Raw genomic sequence first — 20,791 nt, forward strand, 5'->3', positions numbered from 1 at the left:
TACCACACCTTACTCTGATTCTATTTTTTTCTCTTTAGTGCCTTTGAGACTTTGCCTACATTCTCTATTCACCAAGCCATAACTTCCTCAAACTTCAGGAAGAAACCCATGCACAGGTGATCAATACTTCTTTTTGGATGTATCATGTTTACGCTCATTTTCAGAATACATTCTCATTACCTTGCTAATTTTCTTAAAATTTCCATCTCTACATCAATCTTAATCGTATCGGGTACTTTACCATAATACCCATCAATATGTTTCGTACTTACTGGTGATACTATTTCCATATAGGAATAATAAGAAATATGCCTATCACTTAGTACAGAGTCTACCACAATGAGCGTCCCTCATGGTTTATTCTTGGGAGCCTTTCTAGAACACGCCACAAGAGTAGCCCATCTTGTGTGTGTCGTGAAAACTTTTTCTATAGGAATCTCTATAGAGGATATTTCTTTCGTGACCTGCCACAAGGGCATATCCTTTATTTTTTGTCGCGAAGGCTTTAAGTTTAGAATCCGCATTTCATATCGTTCCCTTCCTTATTCATCAAGAATTCCATTCCACCAGAATATGTCATGGAAATCATTTCTATCTTTTAGGTTCCACCTTAGAGGCGTCTCCTTTAAAAGGTTGCCACAAGAGCCATTCTTTAGGGTGCGCCACAAGGTGTCATTTACAAAATTTGCCACGAAGGCTTCCATTTTCTTAGATTGCCTCAAAGGCTTCCATTTTCTTAGATTACCACAAAGGTTTCCATTTTAGATACGCAACTAAGACTTCCATTTTCTAGATTGCCACAAAGGCTTCCATTTTAGATACGCCACAAAGGCTTCCATTTTTTGACGTGTTCACGATAGAGATTCGCCTAGACTCACGTTTCGTGAGGTTTGTCCCTCATCGTCTCGGGTCAGGTAAAAAACCCTATTCGGTAATAACCTTCATTTAGTTCTTTCCATATGATGCCATAACCCACCAACTATGGTCTTACACGATATTGTGTCATGGAATTTTCCTTTTAAAAAATCATGTTTAAAGTCCCAACGAACCTCTTTAGAAGACTCTGCGAAGACAGAGACAGACTCATTATACTCTGACTCACTCTTGACAAACATAACTCATAACATACTCTCAACATACACTTATACATTCCAATTGTTCATATACAAGCATCCTTCAATTTCCACATTCACATCACATAGTTTATCATATTTCATGCAATTTATACATACATGGTCCATCAACATTCATCCTACACAAGATCGTCACATCATACTTCTTTAGCTTCAATTCCATAATTTATTTACTTTTCACAGAAGTTTCTAAGATGCACAATCACACATATAAGAGTCGGCTTAGGGACTCACCTAACTTTCATCTTCTGCAACACCACACTCTAGATCCAAACTTTCATCGAACAATCCACAACAACTAATTCTACAAAACATGGAAATTCATCAAGATCTATTCACGTACCCCTTTTTTCGTCATCTCTAACACTAAAAATCCCCAAATAAGATCTTATATCATCCATCTTACCAAGTTAAACGGATTTACTCTTTCATAATCATAGCATGTAGGGTCATAAATCTTACCTTGACATGGAGCATTTTTCGGTAAAGATCCAGATCTACAATTTAGCTTAAGTAAAAAGAGGGGTTACCCTATGTTTCTTTAGATTTAGACAGAAATACTTCTTGAAGAAGGAAGAAAAAAAACTCCCCTTTTTCCTAACCTGATTATCTAGATATACAACATTTGTCCCTATGGAAACTTGACACGCGTCATAATCCTATTCAATCTGCCGTATAGGTGATTTATAGCTGTAGAGAAACGTGTATAAAACCCAACACACACACACACACACACACACACACATATATAGAAATTTCATCACTCGTTTCTAACCACCTAGTTTATTTTTTTATTACCTTATAATGGGACCATATTTATTAAATAAAATAAAATTATAAGGAAATTTGAAAAAAAAAGCACCCTTTAAGTGGAATTTTAAAAGGAAATTAAGCTACTGAAATCTTTTTTGAAATTAATTACAAATTATGAAATTTTCCGATAATTTTACCCAAGCAAGTAAATTCATTTTAAAATTTTAAAAATCGTGATACAAATGAAATCCTTTCTTCAAATTCTTTATCCAAACACACCTTTAAGGTTTTTAATAAAACTCAACATCCATGAGTGACTAAATCAATTTAAATATTCGTTCTCTTCTTAAAAAATAATTACATTTATTATTAAATTTTAAAAAATATTTTTAGAAGGACCTCAACATCGGTAGGTGTTGAGGTTTGCTTAAATATGATCCACAATAATTTTAAATATACAAATGGTTTCAATTCTAAATTTAAATATTTTACACAAATTTTGACACTTACTGTTGTTGAGGTTTTAATAATTATTCTATAAACATTATCTTGACTCCGATAATCTTATAAAATTTGTCAAGACATATAACTAAACTCAACAATCATTAGTACTGAGGTACTAATAACAAAGCATCTCTTGACAAAAAACTTTTAGAGATACTTATTTTGATACATAAATAATTCTTTTACTATATTCAAATTGAAAAAAAACATAGATTTAATAGCTTTTATGTTAATTTAAAATGTGTCTATATTAAAAATATTAATTGTGGACAAATAGTAAGTATGTGAGGAAAATTCACTTTTATTTGAAAAAACGATTTTAAAATTTTTGAGTTAATTGAATTATACTATTTAATTTTTTTGAATAAATTCGAATAAGTAATTTTGTTTTCGTTAAGTCGAGTTGAGTTTTACAAGTTGAATAATTCGGATAAATTGAGTAACAAATTGATGTAAATATCTCTTGAATTACTAACAATTTTCAAAACATATAATTTGATTTCTCTAAAAAAATACAAATATTCAAAACAACATTCAAAATTCAAAATATTTATATTTTTTTCAAAATTTTATAAATATATATTCAAAACTGAAAAAATCTAAAAATCTTAAAAATATATTAATGCTAAATTGTATTTTATAAAAAAATCTAAAATGATAAATTTGAGGTCTTAAACAAGTAAATTATCAAATCAAATTTATCATACTAATTATCTTGTATTTTCCATCTTATTTGTTTTAAAAGAGTTTTCAAAATACATAGTATTTACATTCTTTAACTTAGAATTTTAATCATACTATCAACAAGATTTATGATTCGTTTAAATTTTTTAATTTAACTTGAATAAATAAATTGACTCGATTCAATTCGAATTGAATTGAATCTCATTTCACAAGACTCATTTTGAAAAAAAAAATTCAAATTGAATTAGAATGATAAAATATGACTCCTCAATTTGACTAACACGAAAATTTTTCACTCGATTCGATCGGATGTTTTTCACTCGAAGTGGATAATCTCATTGCAAGTGTGCTTACATAATTTAATAAATTTTATTTTAATTTAAAAAATTATAAATTAAAAATAATTGAATAGAATGATTTGCTTAAGTAAAAAAATTTAAAAAGTATATATATAAATGTTTTTATTTAAAATTATGGTTGAATTTTCAAAATTTATTTGAGTAATGCATTCATCATGGGTTTAAATTTAATTAGAAGTTGAACAAAATAGAAAATAAAAAATAAAAAATAAATGTATTGCTTAACATTATTCAAATAAAAAAATGAAGCCAACAATCAAAGTCCAAATCTAAAACAAATGAAACATCGAGGGCAATCATGAAATGTTCAAAATCAGCTCTACCCGTAACCAAACAAATTTAAAAATATTTATATATATAAAGAAAAAAACATAATAAAATCACACTTCTCGTCTTCTTCACTGACTCACCTCAGTCTCCCCTCCCCTTGACCCCCCCCCCCATCTTTCCCTCCTAATTCCATTTCAGGGAGATAAGAAAAAGAAAATCTTTTATAAGATAGAGCTAAAATGAAGTTTCTCCCCCTCCTCGTACTGTTTCTTCTCCTCCGCATTTCCCATTCCTCTGCCGCACGATCCGTCTCGGAGTTTCGCGCGCTTCTCGATGCTAAATCATCCATTACCGATGACCCTCAATCTTATCTATCCAACTGGAATGAAAGTACATCGCTTTGCTCTTTTACCGGTGTCACGTGCGACCATACCGGTCGTCACGTGACATCCATCGACCTCACTAACTTCAACTTGTCCGGAACTCTTTCCCCGTCCTTTTCCTACCTCCGTTTCCTCCAAAACTTCTCCGTGGCAGCCAACCAGCTTTCCGGTCCAATCCCGACGGAACTCGCCGCCCTTTCCGCTCTCCGTTACCTCAACCTCTCCAACAATGTTTTCGGCGGTTCTTTCCCTTCCCAACTTTCCCAACTCAAAAACCTCCGAGTCATCGATTTATATAACAACAACATGACCGGGGACTTGCCGGTTTCCGTCACTGAGCTTCCCAATTTACGCCACCTGCATTTGGGAGGAAACTTTTTCAGCGGTCAGATCCCGTCAAGTTACGGCCGTTGGGAGCACCTTGAATATCTAGCCGTTTCAGGTAACGAACTTAGCGGTAAAATCCCACCCGAAATTGGTAACCTGACAATGTTACAGCAGTTGTACATTGGCTATTACAATAGTTTTGAAGGTGGTTTGCCCCCGGAGATGGGGAACTTATCAGAACTCGTTCGGTTCGACGCTGCTAACTGCATGTTATCCGGCGAAATACCACCAGAGATCGGCAAGTTACAGAAGCTCGACACTTTGTTTCTCCAAGTCAATGCACTTTCTGGTTCCTTAACTCCCGCGCTGGGAACCTTAAAAAGCTTGAAATCAATGGATTTATCGAACAATATGCTGACTGGAGAGATTCCACAGAGTTTCGCTGACCTCAAAAACTTGACTCTTCTGAATCTTTTCAGAAACAAACTTCACGGGCAGATTCCAGAGTTTATCGGTGAGTTGCCTGAGTTGCAGGTTTTACAATTATGGGAAAATAACTTCACAGGAAGCATTCCTCAGACGTTGGGAAGTAATAGAAAGCTTCAGCTCCTAGACCTTTCGTCAAATAAGTTAACGGGGAATTTGCCGCCGGATATGTGTCCCGGCAACACGTTGCAAACTTTGATTGCTTTGGGGAATTTCTTGTTTGGTCCAATTCCAGAAGCGTTGGGGAAATGCGAGTCGCTCAATCGGATACGAATGGGGGAAAATTTTCTCAACGGATCAATTCCAAAAGGACTATTCGAATTACCAAACCTTACTCAAGTTGAATTGCAAAACAACTACTTAACCGGAGAGTTCTCGGTTACCGATTCTCCCATCTCGGTGAATCTTGGGCAAATTAGTTTATCGAACAATCAGCTTTCAGGGGCTTTACCGGCTAGTATCGGTAACTTTTCAGGTGTTCAGAAGCTTCTTCTTGACGGCAACAAGTTTTCGGGTCGAATCCCTGCTGAGATTGGGAAGTTACAACAACTTTCAAAGATGGATTTCAGCCATAACAAGCTTTCAGGTCCGGTGGCTCCTGAAATTAGCAAATGCAAGCTGTTAACATTTGTTGATCTTAGTCGAAACGAGCTCTCGGGTGAGATTCCGACTGAGATTACTGGTCTGAGGATATTAAACTACCTCAATCTGTCAAGAAATCATCTTATTGGTACCCTTCCTTCATCAATAGCTACAATGCAAAGTTTAACTTCAGTTGATTTCTCATACAACAATCTCTCTGGTTTGGTTCCGGGCACTGGTCAGTTTAGTTACTTTAACTACACCTCATTCCTGGGGAATCCTCAACTTTGCGGCCCGTATTTGGGGCCATGCAAGGATGGGGCTAATGGAACTGATCAAACTCATGTTAAAGGTGGACTGTCTGCTTCATTGAAGCTTTTGCTTGTTATTGGCTTGCTTGTCTGCTCCATCTTGTTTGCAGTCGCGGCTATAATCAAAGCAAGGTCCTTGAAAAAGGCGAGAAAGTCTCGAGCTTGGAAGTTAACTGCTTTTCAGCGCTTGGATTTCACTTGTGATGATGTGTTGGACTGTTTGAAGGAGGATAATATCATCGGAAAAGGAGGTGCTGGGATTGTGTACAAGGGACTTATGCCTAATGGTGATCAGGTTGCGGTGAAAAGGTTACCCGCAATGAGCCGAGGGTCTTCTCATGATCATGGATTCAATGCTGAGATACAGACACTGGGGAGGATTAGGCACAGGCACATCGTGAGACTGTTGGGCTTTTGCTCAAACCATGAGACAAATCTTTTGTTGTATGAATATATGCCTAATGGAAGTTTAGGAGAGGTTCTTCATGGCAAGAAAGGGGGTCATTTGCACTGGGATACGAGGTATAAGATCGCGGTTGAGGCTGCTAAGGGGCTATGCTACCTTCATCATGATTGTTCCCCGTTGATACTCCATCGAGACGTGAAATCAAACAACATCCTCCTTGACTCTGATTATGAAGCACATGTTGCTGATTTTGGCCTTGCTAAATTTCTACAAGATTCGGGCACATCCGAATGCATGTCTGCCATAGCTGGTTCATATGGATACATCGCTCCAGGTACAGTCAAACTCCGTAATTAATGAATGTTGATTTTTGCTGTCTCTGTCACTGGTAGTTTTTATTTTCCAGGCCTATGTTGTTTTTATTTATATATTAAGAAAAATGAATTCAAATAACTTGATGTTTTTGGAGAAAACAATTTGACATTTGTTCGAATTTGGGTTAGGGTCATTCATTAATACCTACCAGTAATTTCCTATGTACTTTGTTTTGACTTTGGGGTTCATGTTAGCATGATTTGTGCTCTGAAAATTGTCTTTTGGGGGAGTTAATAATTTGTTCATTTCAATCAATATTAGCAAGTTTGAACGTGCATAAATCTTATTTAAATTTGACCACCTAATTAATTCAACTATGTACCTATTTGAAATAATCCGTTCTCCCTGTAATTTGACTGAGAATTTCATTTTCCTGTTTCTGCAGAATATGCGTACACGCTGAAGGTGGATGAGAAGAGTGATGTGTATAGCTTTGGTGTAGTCCTCTTAGAACTTGTCAGTGGTAGAAAACCAGTGGGTGAATTTGGTGATGGTGTGGACATTGTTCAATGGGTTCGAAAAACAACCAATTCAAACAAGGAAGGGGTTCTCAAAATCCTTGACCCTAGACTGTCTTCGGTTCCCCTCTACGAGGTAATGCATGTATTCTACGTTGCGATGCTCTGCGTTGAAGAACAAGCTGTAGAGAGACCAACAATGAGAGAAGTGGTTCAAATTCTAACAGAGGTTCCTAAACCACCCAGCTCAAAGCAGCAGCAGGGAGACTCCACAATCACTGAGTCCTCACCAATATCACAACCCACAACTCTAGAGTCTCCTAGAGATGCAAGAACAAAGGAACCAAAAGACCAACACACTCCACCACCTGATCTTCTTAGCATTTAAAGTGGTGTTTTTTTTTTTTTTGAGGGATTGGCTTGTGCTCTAAATTTCATGAATTGTGGCAGTTATTACTACTGTGTTCTTTTTCTTTGGGAGGGGGGTTGCTCTAGCTTTAAGGTGATTAAAACGTCTGAAGTTTTTAATATTTTTTTCTTTTATATTTTGTACAGTAGCATTGGTGGCGGTATTTTGTTATAAAAAAACTTTTGTATTCATGATCGTACCGACTTCATCCTTATTCTGCCACTGCTAAGCTATTGTTGCATGCATGGCACCAGTGTGTGACTGTTGAAAGCCCTGCAAAGCTAAAAAGTCTCATCAAAATCAATAATGGTAACAATAGCCTGGAAAAATAGGGATGGATGGGTGGTAGGCACATAAGCAAACACAAGGTGCGGGTCTCAATTACCGAGACAGACCATGGCCGATGGAGAGGGAAATGTAGATGGCATTCTGAACTGAGACTGGGGGCATCTGGCAATTCAGGGTCCTTGGAACAACATGTGAAATGAATGATAAAGCCAAGGAAAGGGATCATTTCCTTCCAGAACACCAATTACTGGTACATGCTTTTACTCTTCATAAATAAAGCTTTGGTCTCTGTTTTTGGAGCAAAGGCAAATAATGCTGGCTTTATAGTTGGCCCCCTTTGACGCTTTTGCCACATGCCACGCAACTTTCAATGTCATCCAAACATTAACATACGGAAAAATTGAACTCATAAGTTTAATTTGCATTACTACTTGTTGGTTTGCTACTTTTTTTCTTAATTCGTTAGTGAAGATAGTACATCCAGGAATAAAAATACTTAAGCTTTGTTTAATAAACTTTCGAAAATTAAATAATTAAATAATAATATTTTGAATGATTTATATATCTTTAAGCACATGTGATAATTTATAATACAAATCACTTGATAGAGTTTTTCTATGAAAAATGATGAAAATAATAACTAGATAAATAGCTAATTATCATTTAATGAAAACCATTTTAATTTATTGTATTGTATTTTATTTCTTTTAAAGTTATATTATAAAATTTTAATTTGTTCAAAATAATTGAAATGTTTAAAATACGAATAAAATGTGAAATAAAAGTTTCTATAATTTAACATTTACATTTATTTAATAATCTAGTTACATTTTGTTTTTAGCATTAAGTAATATCCCAAACCAATTTCATAACTTAAAATGATTATTTAAATTTTCAAACTTAAATTTTCAACACTAAACTTTTTACTTTACCAAATAACACTTAGTATAATACTCATAATAATATTTTAAATATAAAATACAATGATTTGTTTTATTTCAATGATTTAAAACAATAATTTACTTAAAATGATAGTAAAAACATATTTATATTATAAATCTATGAATGTGGATATCCATATTCTAACCCTTTCATATATAAGATAAAACCCCATCTATTTATTAGAATGGATATTCAAGTTTCTTAATGTATGTTTTAATAAAACAATTAAGTAAGATTGATTTATTTGTATTTCATTGAATGAAAGGATCTTCTAACCCTTTTGTGAGTCAAAAGAGATACATGAATACTTAAAATAGTTACAATATACAAGATGTTAGACTTGCACAGTATGATAATTTTATAACACTTTACCTGTATGATAAACTACTTAAAAGGTCTAACTTCTCTTTGCTTTCATATGTTGTTTATTTTTAGTGTGGTTGGATGATTTTATAACACGTTTTCAGTATGAATTTTTCAATAATCATTTTTCTTGTTGAAGGTAAAATAGTTCAACTATGCAACATCTTTGTTGAAGAAGCAACTCTAAGATAAAATACACGTATTTTGTAGATACGTAAAATTAATATTTGATTGTTACTTGTCCTTATTCTACATAATTTCATTATTTTGGATGATTAATTAAATGTTCCTATTGTTTTTTTAATGTGAATATCATAAACATGATTGAAATACATGTTTAATAATTGGTCATCTTTATGTTTTTTTTTTTTTTTTACAATCTCATTATAGATTCTGAACATATCTGCTCTTGTTGACACAATGTCAAGAACTACCCATAGCCCCTCCCCAACCCATAAATAGGAGGATAATGCGCTTCAACGCACTCGAATTTATGTTCTCCTACATTGACAACAATTCCTATGCTGATCGAATTAAGACTCAATCGGCCGGTCATATTTATGTATTAGATTCATGTAACCTGCATATCATTAATATGATATTAACAATGTTGGTAATTAAATCATTATTAGAGTAATTAATCAAATATATACTAATAGAATGCGAATGACCTAACAATTTTTGTACCATTATATAATGAATTCATTACATTTGTAATATTTTAATAAATAACAAAAGTCATCTAATAGTAGCTATTCATGGAATCTAATATAAAAAATGGAAAAAGATATATATATATATATATATATATGTTATTTTCAATTTTTTTATTTACTATTGATTCATTATATAACCTGGTAATCATTGTTTTATATTAGTATGTCAAACTTTACAAAATTTGAATTTGCAGTACTTGGCATGTCAGACAAGAATTATTTGTCATGAATGTTAGATGCTGAAAATCATCTAGACGCTAAACGTCTTGTGAATACAATTATGCAAGGTTTTAAGGCATCTAAATATGATAAAACCCAAGTTATGATTTTCCTCCGTCATCATCTTCATGAAGGATTGTAAACATAATATTTGACTATAAAAGATCCACTTGAATTGTGGAATACTCTAAAAGAAAGATACGACCATAAGAAAATGGTAATTCTACCAAAAACTTGTTATGGTTGGATGTACTTGAGGTTGTAAGATTACAAAATAGTAAGTATAATTCCACAATATTTAAAATAAGTTCTCAATTAAAATTATGTGAAGAAAAAAAATAACTGATGAAGACTTATTGGAGAAAACTTTCTCAACTTTTCATGCATCTATGTGCTCTTGTAGCAAAAATATCGTGAAAAGGATTTTAAGAAATACTCCAAATTAATCCCATGCCATTTGGTGACTGACCAAATAATGACCTATTAATGAAAAATTATGAAAGTCGTTCTATTGGTTCTACTTCATTCCTAGAAGTGAATGTAGCAATACATAGTAATAGAAATGAAAGGAATCGTGGTCATGTCGCGGTCGTGGTAGTAGTCATGGTAATGGACATGGTCGAGGATGTTATAATTACCATTATCATGGTGGAAACAATTAATATAACCACCAAAAGAAAAATAAAAGAGAAAATAAAGAAAAAAATGATGGTCCAAGTGTCACACCCAATTTTTGTCTAAGCCCCGAACTTTAGGTAAGGTGGGAGTTAATTAAATAAAATAGTAAGTTGACAGGATCTACTAGAAAACTTGAGGAATTTTGTGGTTGATTGGTAGTTAGTTAAGTTTCAATTCTAGTTTGGTTAGGCTGGAACCGGTTGGCCCCTTAGTGGAAGAAAAAATGAGTGTCGATGGATGGCTTAATTGGAGCTTTGGTGATCGTGCGAGAAAGGCTATATATGTGGGAAGTGTAATAACTTATTTTTAGTGAAATCGAAACAGTGGTTTTGGGACCACAAATATGACGAGTAAATTATTATTTTAGTATTATTTTAATATTTATAGGATATTATTAAGGTCGTATTAAAATTTGTTAAGAAATTTTGATATTTGCATGATTAATTAAGTGAAAAGGACTAAATCATAAAAAGTGTAAAAGTAGAGTTCTATTAGCTAAAAGGGTCAATTGGCTTTGAAACTTTAAAGTGAATGGACTTAAAAGGTAATTAGACCATATGTATGAGTTAGTGGATGTGCATGGCAAGGTATTAATGTAATTATGGAAGTTTTTAAAGGTTAAAATAGTAAATTAGTAATTAAAAGGAAAATTAAGTTAAGAAAAGAATGAAAACAAGCTATCATCTTTTTCTTTTCACCTTTTTCATGTTGAAATCACCATAGGAAGGGGGAGAGAGCTTTGGTTTCTATTTCTTCTTGCATGGTATGCATTCAAGCCCCGTTTTTAATGATTTTTATATTTTAGGGATCGTTATAGCTTAATCTAGCTAGCTTAGAGATTAATTTGTAAAATTGTTAAAGATTGAGGGTTATGCCATTAATGTTCTTGAATGATTCTTGATGTTTAATGCTAGATTATGAATCTGTGTTGATAAATAAATAAGTTTTGTAAAGTGATTTTTGATGAAATTTGCATTTAGGGATCGATTTGTAAATATGATATAATTCATGTTAAAATTTATGAAATAATGGTTTGTTTGGGTTGATATAAGTCCCTAATAAATTTGGTTAGCTTAAATGGGGATTAAAATGCTTAGATTTCAATTTATGAAATTAAGGACTAAATTGTGAAAAGTTAAAATATTAGGGGCAAAATGGTAATTTTCATAAAATGATTATGAATTAAATTTATGTTTAGAAGTACTCAATTGAATGAAACTATTGTTTTAGATCATGAATGAGTTGACGATCGTGGAAAAGGAAAGATTTCAGAGTAGTTCTTGTGCTTTGCAATTACTACAATCTAGTCCTGTAAGTTTGTTTTATATTTATTTTTAGTTGAATTAAATACCTTGGTAGTGATTAAATCTTTAAATTATGTTATGGAATGATGTTTAAATGTCAAATTATATTATTATTCGGGCTTCGTGCCTGCAGGTTTAGTGCTGGTGTTATTCAGGCTTTGTGCCTTGCAGGCTTAGTGCCGTGTTATTCAGACTTAGTGCTAGTGTTATTCAGGCTTTGTGCCTATCAGGCTTAGTGTTGGTATATTAAAAGTTAACATCATTTGGAAAATTTGTAGTTGATACCAAATGAGTTTATTATCGAACTTACTAAGCTCATTTGTGCTTATTAGTTTGAGTTGTTTTTGTAGGACTTTTGGAATCGTTGCTTTGATTGGATTCACTCGGAAGCTCACACACTATCATCATCATCTCGGTAGTCATTTTGGTACTTGTTGTAGTTGGTTAAAGTGGCATGTATTAGGAGAGGTCTTTGATATTATGATGTTTTGGTGAATATGTAAATGTTAAAAGTTGGTATGTTTATGCTTGTTGTTAATGAATGGTATTGGACATATGTTGCATGACTAGGTAAGTCCTTTTGGAACACTTTTATTTAGTACATGTATATTGGACTTATGTTGCATGACTAGCTAAGTCCTTTTGGAACACTTTTATTTAGTACATGTATAAAGTATTTTGGTGTAAAGTGTTGGAGTAAGAATGTTTCAATTGTGTTGTGTTTTTAAGTTTAGTATGTATTGAGATATGATGTTTGAATTTGTGGTAGGTTTTGGCATGTTTAAGTAAGCATTATTTGTATGTGTTTGAGGTGCCTATGAGTGGCATATTGGTTGAATGTTAGATGGATGAATTAGCATGTTTTTGACTTAATTTTGATCACTTTGAATAGGTCTTTTGGTTGGAAAATGGTTTAATTAGGTTACAAGTAAGCTTGAAATGGTAAACTTGTTGTTTAAGGTTCATTTTGAGTCTACACAGCCTGAGACATGGGCGTGTGTCTTAGCCGTGTGTGGCACACGACCTGGTGACATGGTCGTGTGTCATCTGAGAATTTCTTTGTATGCAAGTCTGTGAGTTACACGACCTACCACATCGCTATTTCGAGAGTTACACGACCTGACACACGGGCGTGTGACACGGCCGCGTGACCCTACTCAGAGAGTTACACGGGCTGGGACACGATTGTGTGTCCCTAGTTTGAAGGTTACACGGCCTAGGACACGGGCGTGTGTTTTAGCCGTGTGAGTCACGGTGTTTGAGAATGTCATGCATGTTTAAGGTGGTATGAATTCATAAAAGTCTGCAAGTATGTTTTGTGTCATAGAATTATGTATTGATGTAGTGACATGTGGTGCAATCCTTATTATATTAGCATTTGGAATTTTGTGCATGAATACACGTTTATTAATAAAAAACAGAGTCTGGAGGAATTTACCTTGACGGGTTAGTGAAGATAGGACATTGGCGGAATGGAGGAATGAGTGGATTGATAAGGGATGCTAGGGAGTTGGGCGACATTGTGGAATGAATGTCTGCTGGTCATTCGGGGCGATACTGTGACAATAGTTATCTACTGGTCATTTGAGGCGACACCGTGTAAATGATATATAGGTCTTTTGGGGAGAAATCGTGTAACGGTATATAGGTCCTTCGGCGTGACACCTCGAAAGGGGTTTATTAATTCTTCGGAATAAAAAGTCCATGGGTAGCCAGTGTAACACCCCTAACTCGCATCCGTCGCAGGATTGGGGATACAGAGCATTATCAATCAAATTATAACAAATAAAGAACTTAAAGCAATTAATTCAACTTATAAATAACACTCAAAATAAAATATAGTTATAGAAAAATCATATTTAAACATCTTAATTCATGTATATGAGACCACAAAAATATATTAGCAACATTCGAGGATTGAATTGAAATAAAATAAAAAGTTTAAAAGAAAAATTGAAACTTTTTAGATACAGGGGTCACACGACCGTATGGCCAAAAACATGGTTGTGAGATCGATACACACGCCCATGTGGTTATTCCACACACTCATGTGGCTATTCCACACGCCCGTGCTCCTAAGCCATGTAACTCGCTAACTTGAGTCACATGGTCGTGTCCTAGCCCGCGTGTCTGCCCGTGTGAATATTGCACCTAAATTTTAAAATGGCACATGACTATGCGACAGCCCGTGTCACAGGCCGTGTGCAGCCTATGTAACCTCAAATACAAGCATTTTAAATACTATTTTCTTGCACTTCAAGACATACCATTACTAAATCAAAACCTAGGTTCAAAGATACATTTCAAACATCAAATTCATACCAAAATATCACTCATCCTAGATCTAACCAATATGCCATTCAAGGACACCTCAAACAAGATTTAAACATTGAACTACACTAGCTAAGTTACCAAATGGCATTAAACACTTATTCGCATCTCAACCTTATCCATAATGACTAAATATAAGTCTCACATCAAGTTGCATCAAAGACCTCTCGTCAAAACTTAATTTTAAAGATTACTACACAGGTAATCTCATACATTCAAATGCATTCAACCTACAAGACATATTTACATTCATTCACAACCATTTACAAAAGTTCACAAAAGGTATAACATAATTTAAAAAAAAATCTATTTGACTTTAACCAAAACATTAACACCTTAGGTACATACCAAAACATAAAAGAAAATATCACCAATATTGAGTTTGAAATTGATGTTGGATGCTGAGACGACAATCACAAATGGGTACCTAACCTCTACACAAAGACATGATCAAAAACTGAATGACATGATCAAAAACTGAATAACCACATTAACTCAAAACTTCATATATACCCATAACAACCAAAACTTCTCAATCCTTAGCATATAATGATGATTACATATAGTTTACCACAAATTCTTCATAAAACTTTCTTACTTATTTCAAAGTGTTCCATATTTATCAATATTCTACTTTGAATCGGCCATATCTTAGTCATTTGGTTTGGATTGTTTTTGACACTCGGTGCCTGACGGATAAACCGTAATAAATTTTTCACCCAGCGCTAGTCGGATAAACCGACAGTATCAAATGTGTGCCCAGCACTAGCTGGATAAACCAACAATGTTTTGCACCCAGCGCTAGTCGAATAACCGACGAATTGTGTGCCTAGCACTAGTCGAATGAATCGACATGGTTTTGTGCCCAGCGCCTGTTGGATAAGCGACGAATTGTCTCCCAGCACTAGTTGATTGAATCGACAAATTTATACATAAATACATCTTCCCACCTTTTGTAACATCATAGCTTAAATATTTTGTATTTCTCATCTATACTAAAATTCTATGAATCATTTCATAATCATTTGAATATATATAATAGGATATCAAGTTATTTAAGAACATAACTAAACTAAATAATTAAAGTTCGAGTTTAAGGACTAGGAACTTACCAAAAATAGCTAACTTTCAATTATCGTGGTCGATTATTCAGTGATTTTCTCCTTCCCTTGATTAACAACCGTCCTACCTGTTTCTTGATCTATTATAATAATTTAATTTCATTAATTACTTCAACACCATAATAATTAAGCTTGAACAATTTATCCAAAACAGTTTATACATTTCACCTTCAACAAATGTCATATACATAACCTAGTCCCCTACCACAAAACAGTTTAACTAATATCATTAAACTAATTTTCCCAACTAGCCGGTCATATAAGGGTTCTTATTCAGTCCCTAAAACCTTGTATTTTTTTTTATAGTTTAACTCCATACTATTTTACATTGCATCATTTTAGTCTATGCAAACTAATATTAACAAAAATCATTTCACAAGATAACAAATTTCTTACCATACATTTAGTAAAGTCAATTAGCACTTCTAATATTTTACAGTTCAAAGAACAACCCCTATTATTGCTGTAATTTAACAAATTACCCCCTAAGTTAGATTGGTCTCTCTTCAAAGGTCTTAAAAATACAAAAAAAAAAATCATTCAAAATAGCAATATAAAACACTTACATGCAAGAAGTCTAACAGTTGGACTATAAAGTCCCTTCAATGGTGTTCTTCATTCAGTTCAACCAAAGAAAGAAGAAAGTAATTGTTGATTTTCCTTTTTTTTCACTTACTTGTTTAGTTCATAATTTTATTTATAAAATTACTATTTCACCCTTATTATTATTACTTAGCTATTAACCATACATGGCCTTAATTGTCCACTTAATTAAATAAATAATATTTACCCTTTTAATCCTGTAATGTTACACATTCTATATAATTCACCTTTTATAATAATAACTAACTTTTGCGTCTTTTACAATTTAATCCTTTTTACTTAAATTAACTAACCAACATTAAAATTTCTTAACCAAATTTAAATACTACCCTTTTCAAAACTATATAAACACAATTAAATAATAATTCACTGACTCGTTTGTCAGAATTAAAATCTCGGAACATCATTTTCAATGTTACTAAAAACGAATTGGTACAACTATGGTATAATCTAGTGGCAAACAGGTATCCTTATGGCAAATTAAAGTCCATCAGAATAGTGATCTATAGCCTATCGGGGCATAATAAAAGAAAGTCACTATATGAATCATGTATTAAGCAATTTGATATATCGATCAAGAAGTGTTTGAGAGCACGGGCAAGTGTGTTAATGAGAGGATCCTTTAAATTATGACGGTAGGAAAAACTGGTAGAAGTGACTTGAAAGCGATCATGGGTGAAAGTAAAGTGGTATTTCCTTCAATGTATTGACAAATAGGTATCCACCAGTGTTTGTCGGGTAAACCAACATTGACTATAATAAATCTAGAGGTTTATACAGATTGAAATCCTAAGAATGAGATAAGAGGGAATTTTGCAATAATATATTGGTGGGCAGTATATTGGAAACCAATAGAAGATGCGGATGTCTGTCAGGAAATTACAGTGAGGGTAGTCACTTTAGACCATCAATTAAGAAAGTTTGCCAAGGGAAATCCAAGTAGGAGATTGTTTGTCGAGAATTGCCTACTATTAGAAGTGTCTCAAGAAAACATTCTGAAATGGGAAAATCCTATGAGACTGTCTTATGGGTACAAGTTCATAAGGATTGGGGAGTTTAGGTATCTCTCAAATTTCACACCCAAGTGTCCTAAATTCCCAAACTCGAAGAGGAGCTGAAGATCTAATTGAATATGAGTAGAAATTTATGGGTACTAATAAGGCACTTAGAAATTGAAGTGGCTGGTTAGGGATAGTTAGATCTTAAATCCAATTTGGTTAGATTAGAATCAACTGGTTTCATAGTGGAAAACACAATAATTAGGACTGAGTGGTATCAATGGTCTATGGAGTGCCAATAGACTATAAATAAGACAAGTTGGAAACATAATTCTTCATAATTTTGTTTACCCATCTTTTCCTTCTCTAAACCAAGTATCATCTTGTTCAAACAATCTGAAAAAGAAGAAGAAGATGTAGCTGTAGAAGGCTTTATATGTTGTTACCATCGTGAGAAGCCAAGTCTGAAAGTAGAGGAATAATGTACTGTTGTGAGGATGAGGGAGGCTATGGTGAAGTTCAAAAGCTAAGCTACCATGAATAAGGAAACAATGTGAGATTCTATACTCCAACATGGCTAGTATGATCTCTGTTGGGTTAGTGTGACATGTATGCATGGTAACATGAGTATTTCCCAATGTCTATCAGTTTGTATGAAATGGTCATTGTATGATTTAAAGGTTTGATGTGTTCCATGTTATTATGTTGTATTACAATACTTGCACGCATTTCATGATAATCGTGGGGAAAATCGTTGAGGGGATAGATAAAGTTAGGAAGGGAAAATGAAAGTGACTCTATTAGATACCGCCACGAGCGAAGCTCTGTGTCTTGTGAAAGGGATACTTCGGTATTCGAGTATTAAGGTTAGGTGGTTTAAAAGAGGTAATGGAAGGAGGATTTGGGAAATTATTATTGTGGAAAAGTATTTACCGCGATACTGTATCAATTGATCCTCTGGGGCGACACCGTGAGAATAATATTAGGTTTCATAAAGTATCATCTTGACGGTGATTAGCAAGTTATTGGGGCGACACCGTGACGGCGATACATAACGTAATACCACCGATGAAAGAGGCTATGACAATTTGGTTTGAGGTACATAGCATAAGACCATGGATAAAAGATGCCATGAAAGTATGATACAATGTATAAGGTGTATAACATAAGACCATAGATGAAAGATGCTGTGACAGCCAGGTATGATGAATAAGACCATGGATGAAGGACTCCATGACATTATAAGGCAATATGCTAGGATGGCGAGTTGATGTAAGAACATGGGAGAAAAACTCCATGACATCCATAGAAATAGTTTTCTGGAACAGTAGACAGAAAACAAATAGTATAGTAGGATAGTAAACATAGAATAGATAGTCCGCCAGGACAGTGAACACGGGGTGGTCCGCTAAGACTAAAGAAATATGTGGTCAAAATGGTGTAAGACCTTAGCTTGGCTAAGGCAACTAAAGAAGTTTGCGAAGATGTAAGTCACGGAATACCAACAGGGAAGTTTTCTATTGGGAGGTATGCCATGAACTAAATTTGTAAGAGTAGCATGACTAACACTATAAGTCACAAGTGTAGATGAGCGAAGAGTTCCGAAAAGGTATAAACCACTGGGACAATAAAGGAACTCGTTGGAAGTGATACAGAATGGGGCTATGATCACGTTAAATAAGTTTGCCAAAAAAATCCTGAGGAAGAGTTAGTCGTCGGGTACTAACTGACACCTTGGGAATGTCATAGAAGGATAATCGGAAATGGGGAAAGTCTTAAAGGGTCATTATGTAAGTATAAAATCATAATGAATTGGAAGTTTGCATATTTTCTAAATCTACCAAGCAAGATGACCAATGAGAATGATTGAAAAGAGGGTTTTACCCTAAAAGAAGGTTCAAGCATGTGCTAAATTGTAAGAAGGACGTAGTAATGGTAATGTGATAAGAATTTGGAAATTGGGATGAATCATCCGATAGAACACCACTATAGTATGAGGAAAGTTAGGTGCTAGCTATGCTAGTAAATTTGCGGTGCTCCCAACAATACACAAGGAGTTTTAGATTTTGCATTTCATTTCTTATCTCCTAAACTAGAGAATTTGTTTGACATTATTGAATGGAATCTCATTAAGTTCGTTTGAACTTACATTGGAAATGTATGGTTTCAGGGTCAATAGTTGACTCAATGATCGTGATGGGGGATCAAGCCAGACATAGCCAGACCCATATGAATGGTGCTAGTTGTTTTATGCATTTAAAAGGGCACCCTTTGAGGTCATGCCTTAAGGACTTATTGAGTATAACTGTAACAAAGTCATAAGTCTTATTAAGCTATAATAATCGTTCGAGTATCTTAAGATGGAATGACGACATGTGCCTAGTACATGTATGTAATAATAATTATTTCAATGTTTAAAATGAGAAGTGTAATAGGCCCAATTTGCCCGGCCCGTAATAAAAAAATATAAACCAAGCATAATTAAAGTCCATGTCCAGACTACAGCAAAATTAACAGAGCCTATTAAAAATTAAACCCAAATGGCCCAAATACCTCGGCCCAATTACATTGAAACCCAAAATGAAAATTTTTAGAAACCCCTAGGGTTTCCAGAATTTTCAGCGCTGCAGCCTGCAGGTTCCCTTCCACATAGCGCTGTTCTCCCCAGCCACTTGCGCCTCCATACGGCCACCTCCTTGCCGCCACGTCAGCCCCCGTACGATCGTACCTGCGCGCAAACAAACAAAACACAGCAGAGAACAGAAACGAATTGTATTTTTTCTCTTATTTTCATTTTTATCTATTATTCTGTTTTTTCGAAGGAGGCAAAGAAAAAAAAACCTTTGTATTTCCTTTTTTACGCATATTGAATACAAAAAAATCAAAAATATTTAGAGGAGTCGAAAACAAAAAAAATTGAAAGGTGATTCGCAGTTTTTTCTTTGTTTTTCCTTTTTCTTCTCTCCGTTTCTTTTCATCTCTATTTTTTTTATATGCGAAACAACAAAAAAAGGGAAAAAGGGGGAGTCGTACCTTGTCGTTGGCAGCCGTCGGATCTCTGACCCTCTCCGTCGCAATCGGAGTCTTGGTGGAGGTCGTAGACGCAAGAGCGGCGCGGTACCTAGGGTTGGTACCTAGGTTTCTTTGAAAGGGGAAAATGGAATTAGATGCTTTAGGTTTTGTTTATTTTTTTTAGTTTTATAAAGTATAAAACGGCACTGTTTGGGGCCTGTTTCAGTGGCTCCAAAACGGTGTCGTATTTGCCATTACTCGCGCGGTGACCCGACCCAGGGGAAGGATCCGCGTGTTTTCGCTTTAGTAGGATATTTGCGCAAATGGTCCTCCTGCTTTTATAGCGCACCCGGATCAATTCTTTCATTTCTTTTAAATTTGGCCTATCATTTATCTTTTGCTTCATTTTGGTCCATATCGTGAAATTGCGTTTTGGGAGGATAGGAATATTTCGATTAGTCCTCCATGTTATTCGTGATATTGCACATTGGCCCTTATTTTGTTTTATTTATGTTATTTCCCACTAATTTTGTTCCGATTGCAATTTAATCCTTTTTGTGTTATTATTATTATTATTATTTAGTTTAATATTTTCATTATTATTATTATTATCATCATTATTATTATTACTACTACTTTCATTATTATCGATATTTTTACTATTACTATTATATTATTCGCTATACATTTACCTATTATATATATATATATATATATATTATTTTACTACATATTATTTCAAAACTACTTTGTATATAGTTTTATTCCAAGTTGTT

General features: G+C 34.1%; 1 protein-coding gene across 1 annotated transcript; it reads left to right on the top strand.

Moving 5' to 3' along the window:
* Positions 1 to 3,855: 3,855 nt before the first annotated feature.
* On the top strand, positions 3,856 to 7,631 carry LOC105801091 (leucine-rich repeat receptor-like serine/threonine-protein kinase BAM1). The gene is made up of 2 exons (XM_012632424.2): positions 3,856 to 6,532; positions 6,959 to 7,631. Exons 1-2 carry the CDS (start codon positions 3,943 to 3,945, stop codon positions 7,417 to 7,419), a joined length of 3,051 nt encoding a protein of 1,016 aa, XP_012487878.2. The 5' UTR covers positions 3,856 to 3,942; the 3' UTR covers positions 7,420 to 7,631.
* Positions 7,632 to 20,791: the final 13,160 nt, after the last annotated feature.

Source organism: Gossypium raimondii, chromosome 11 (genome assembly GCF_025698545.1).
Source record: "Gossypium raimondii isolate GPD5lz chromosome 11, ASM2569854v1, whole genome shotgun sequence".
NCBI classification, from domain to species: Eukaryota; Viridiplantae; Streptophyta; class Magnoliopsida; order Malvales; family Malvaceae; genus Gossypium; species Gossypium raimondii.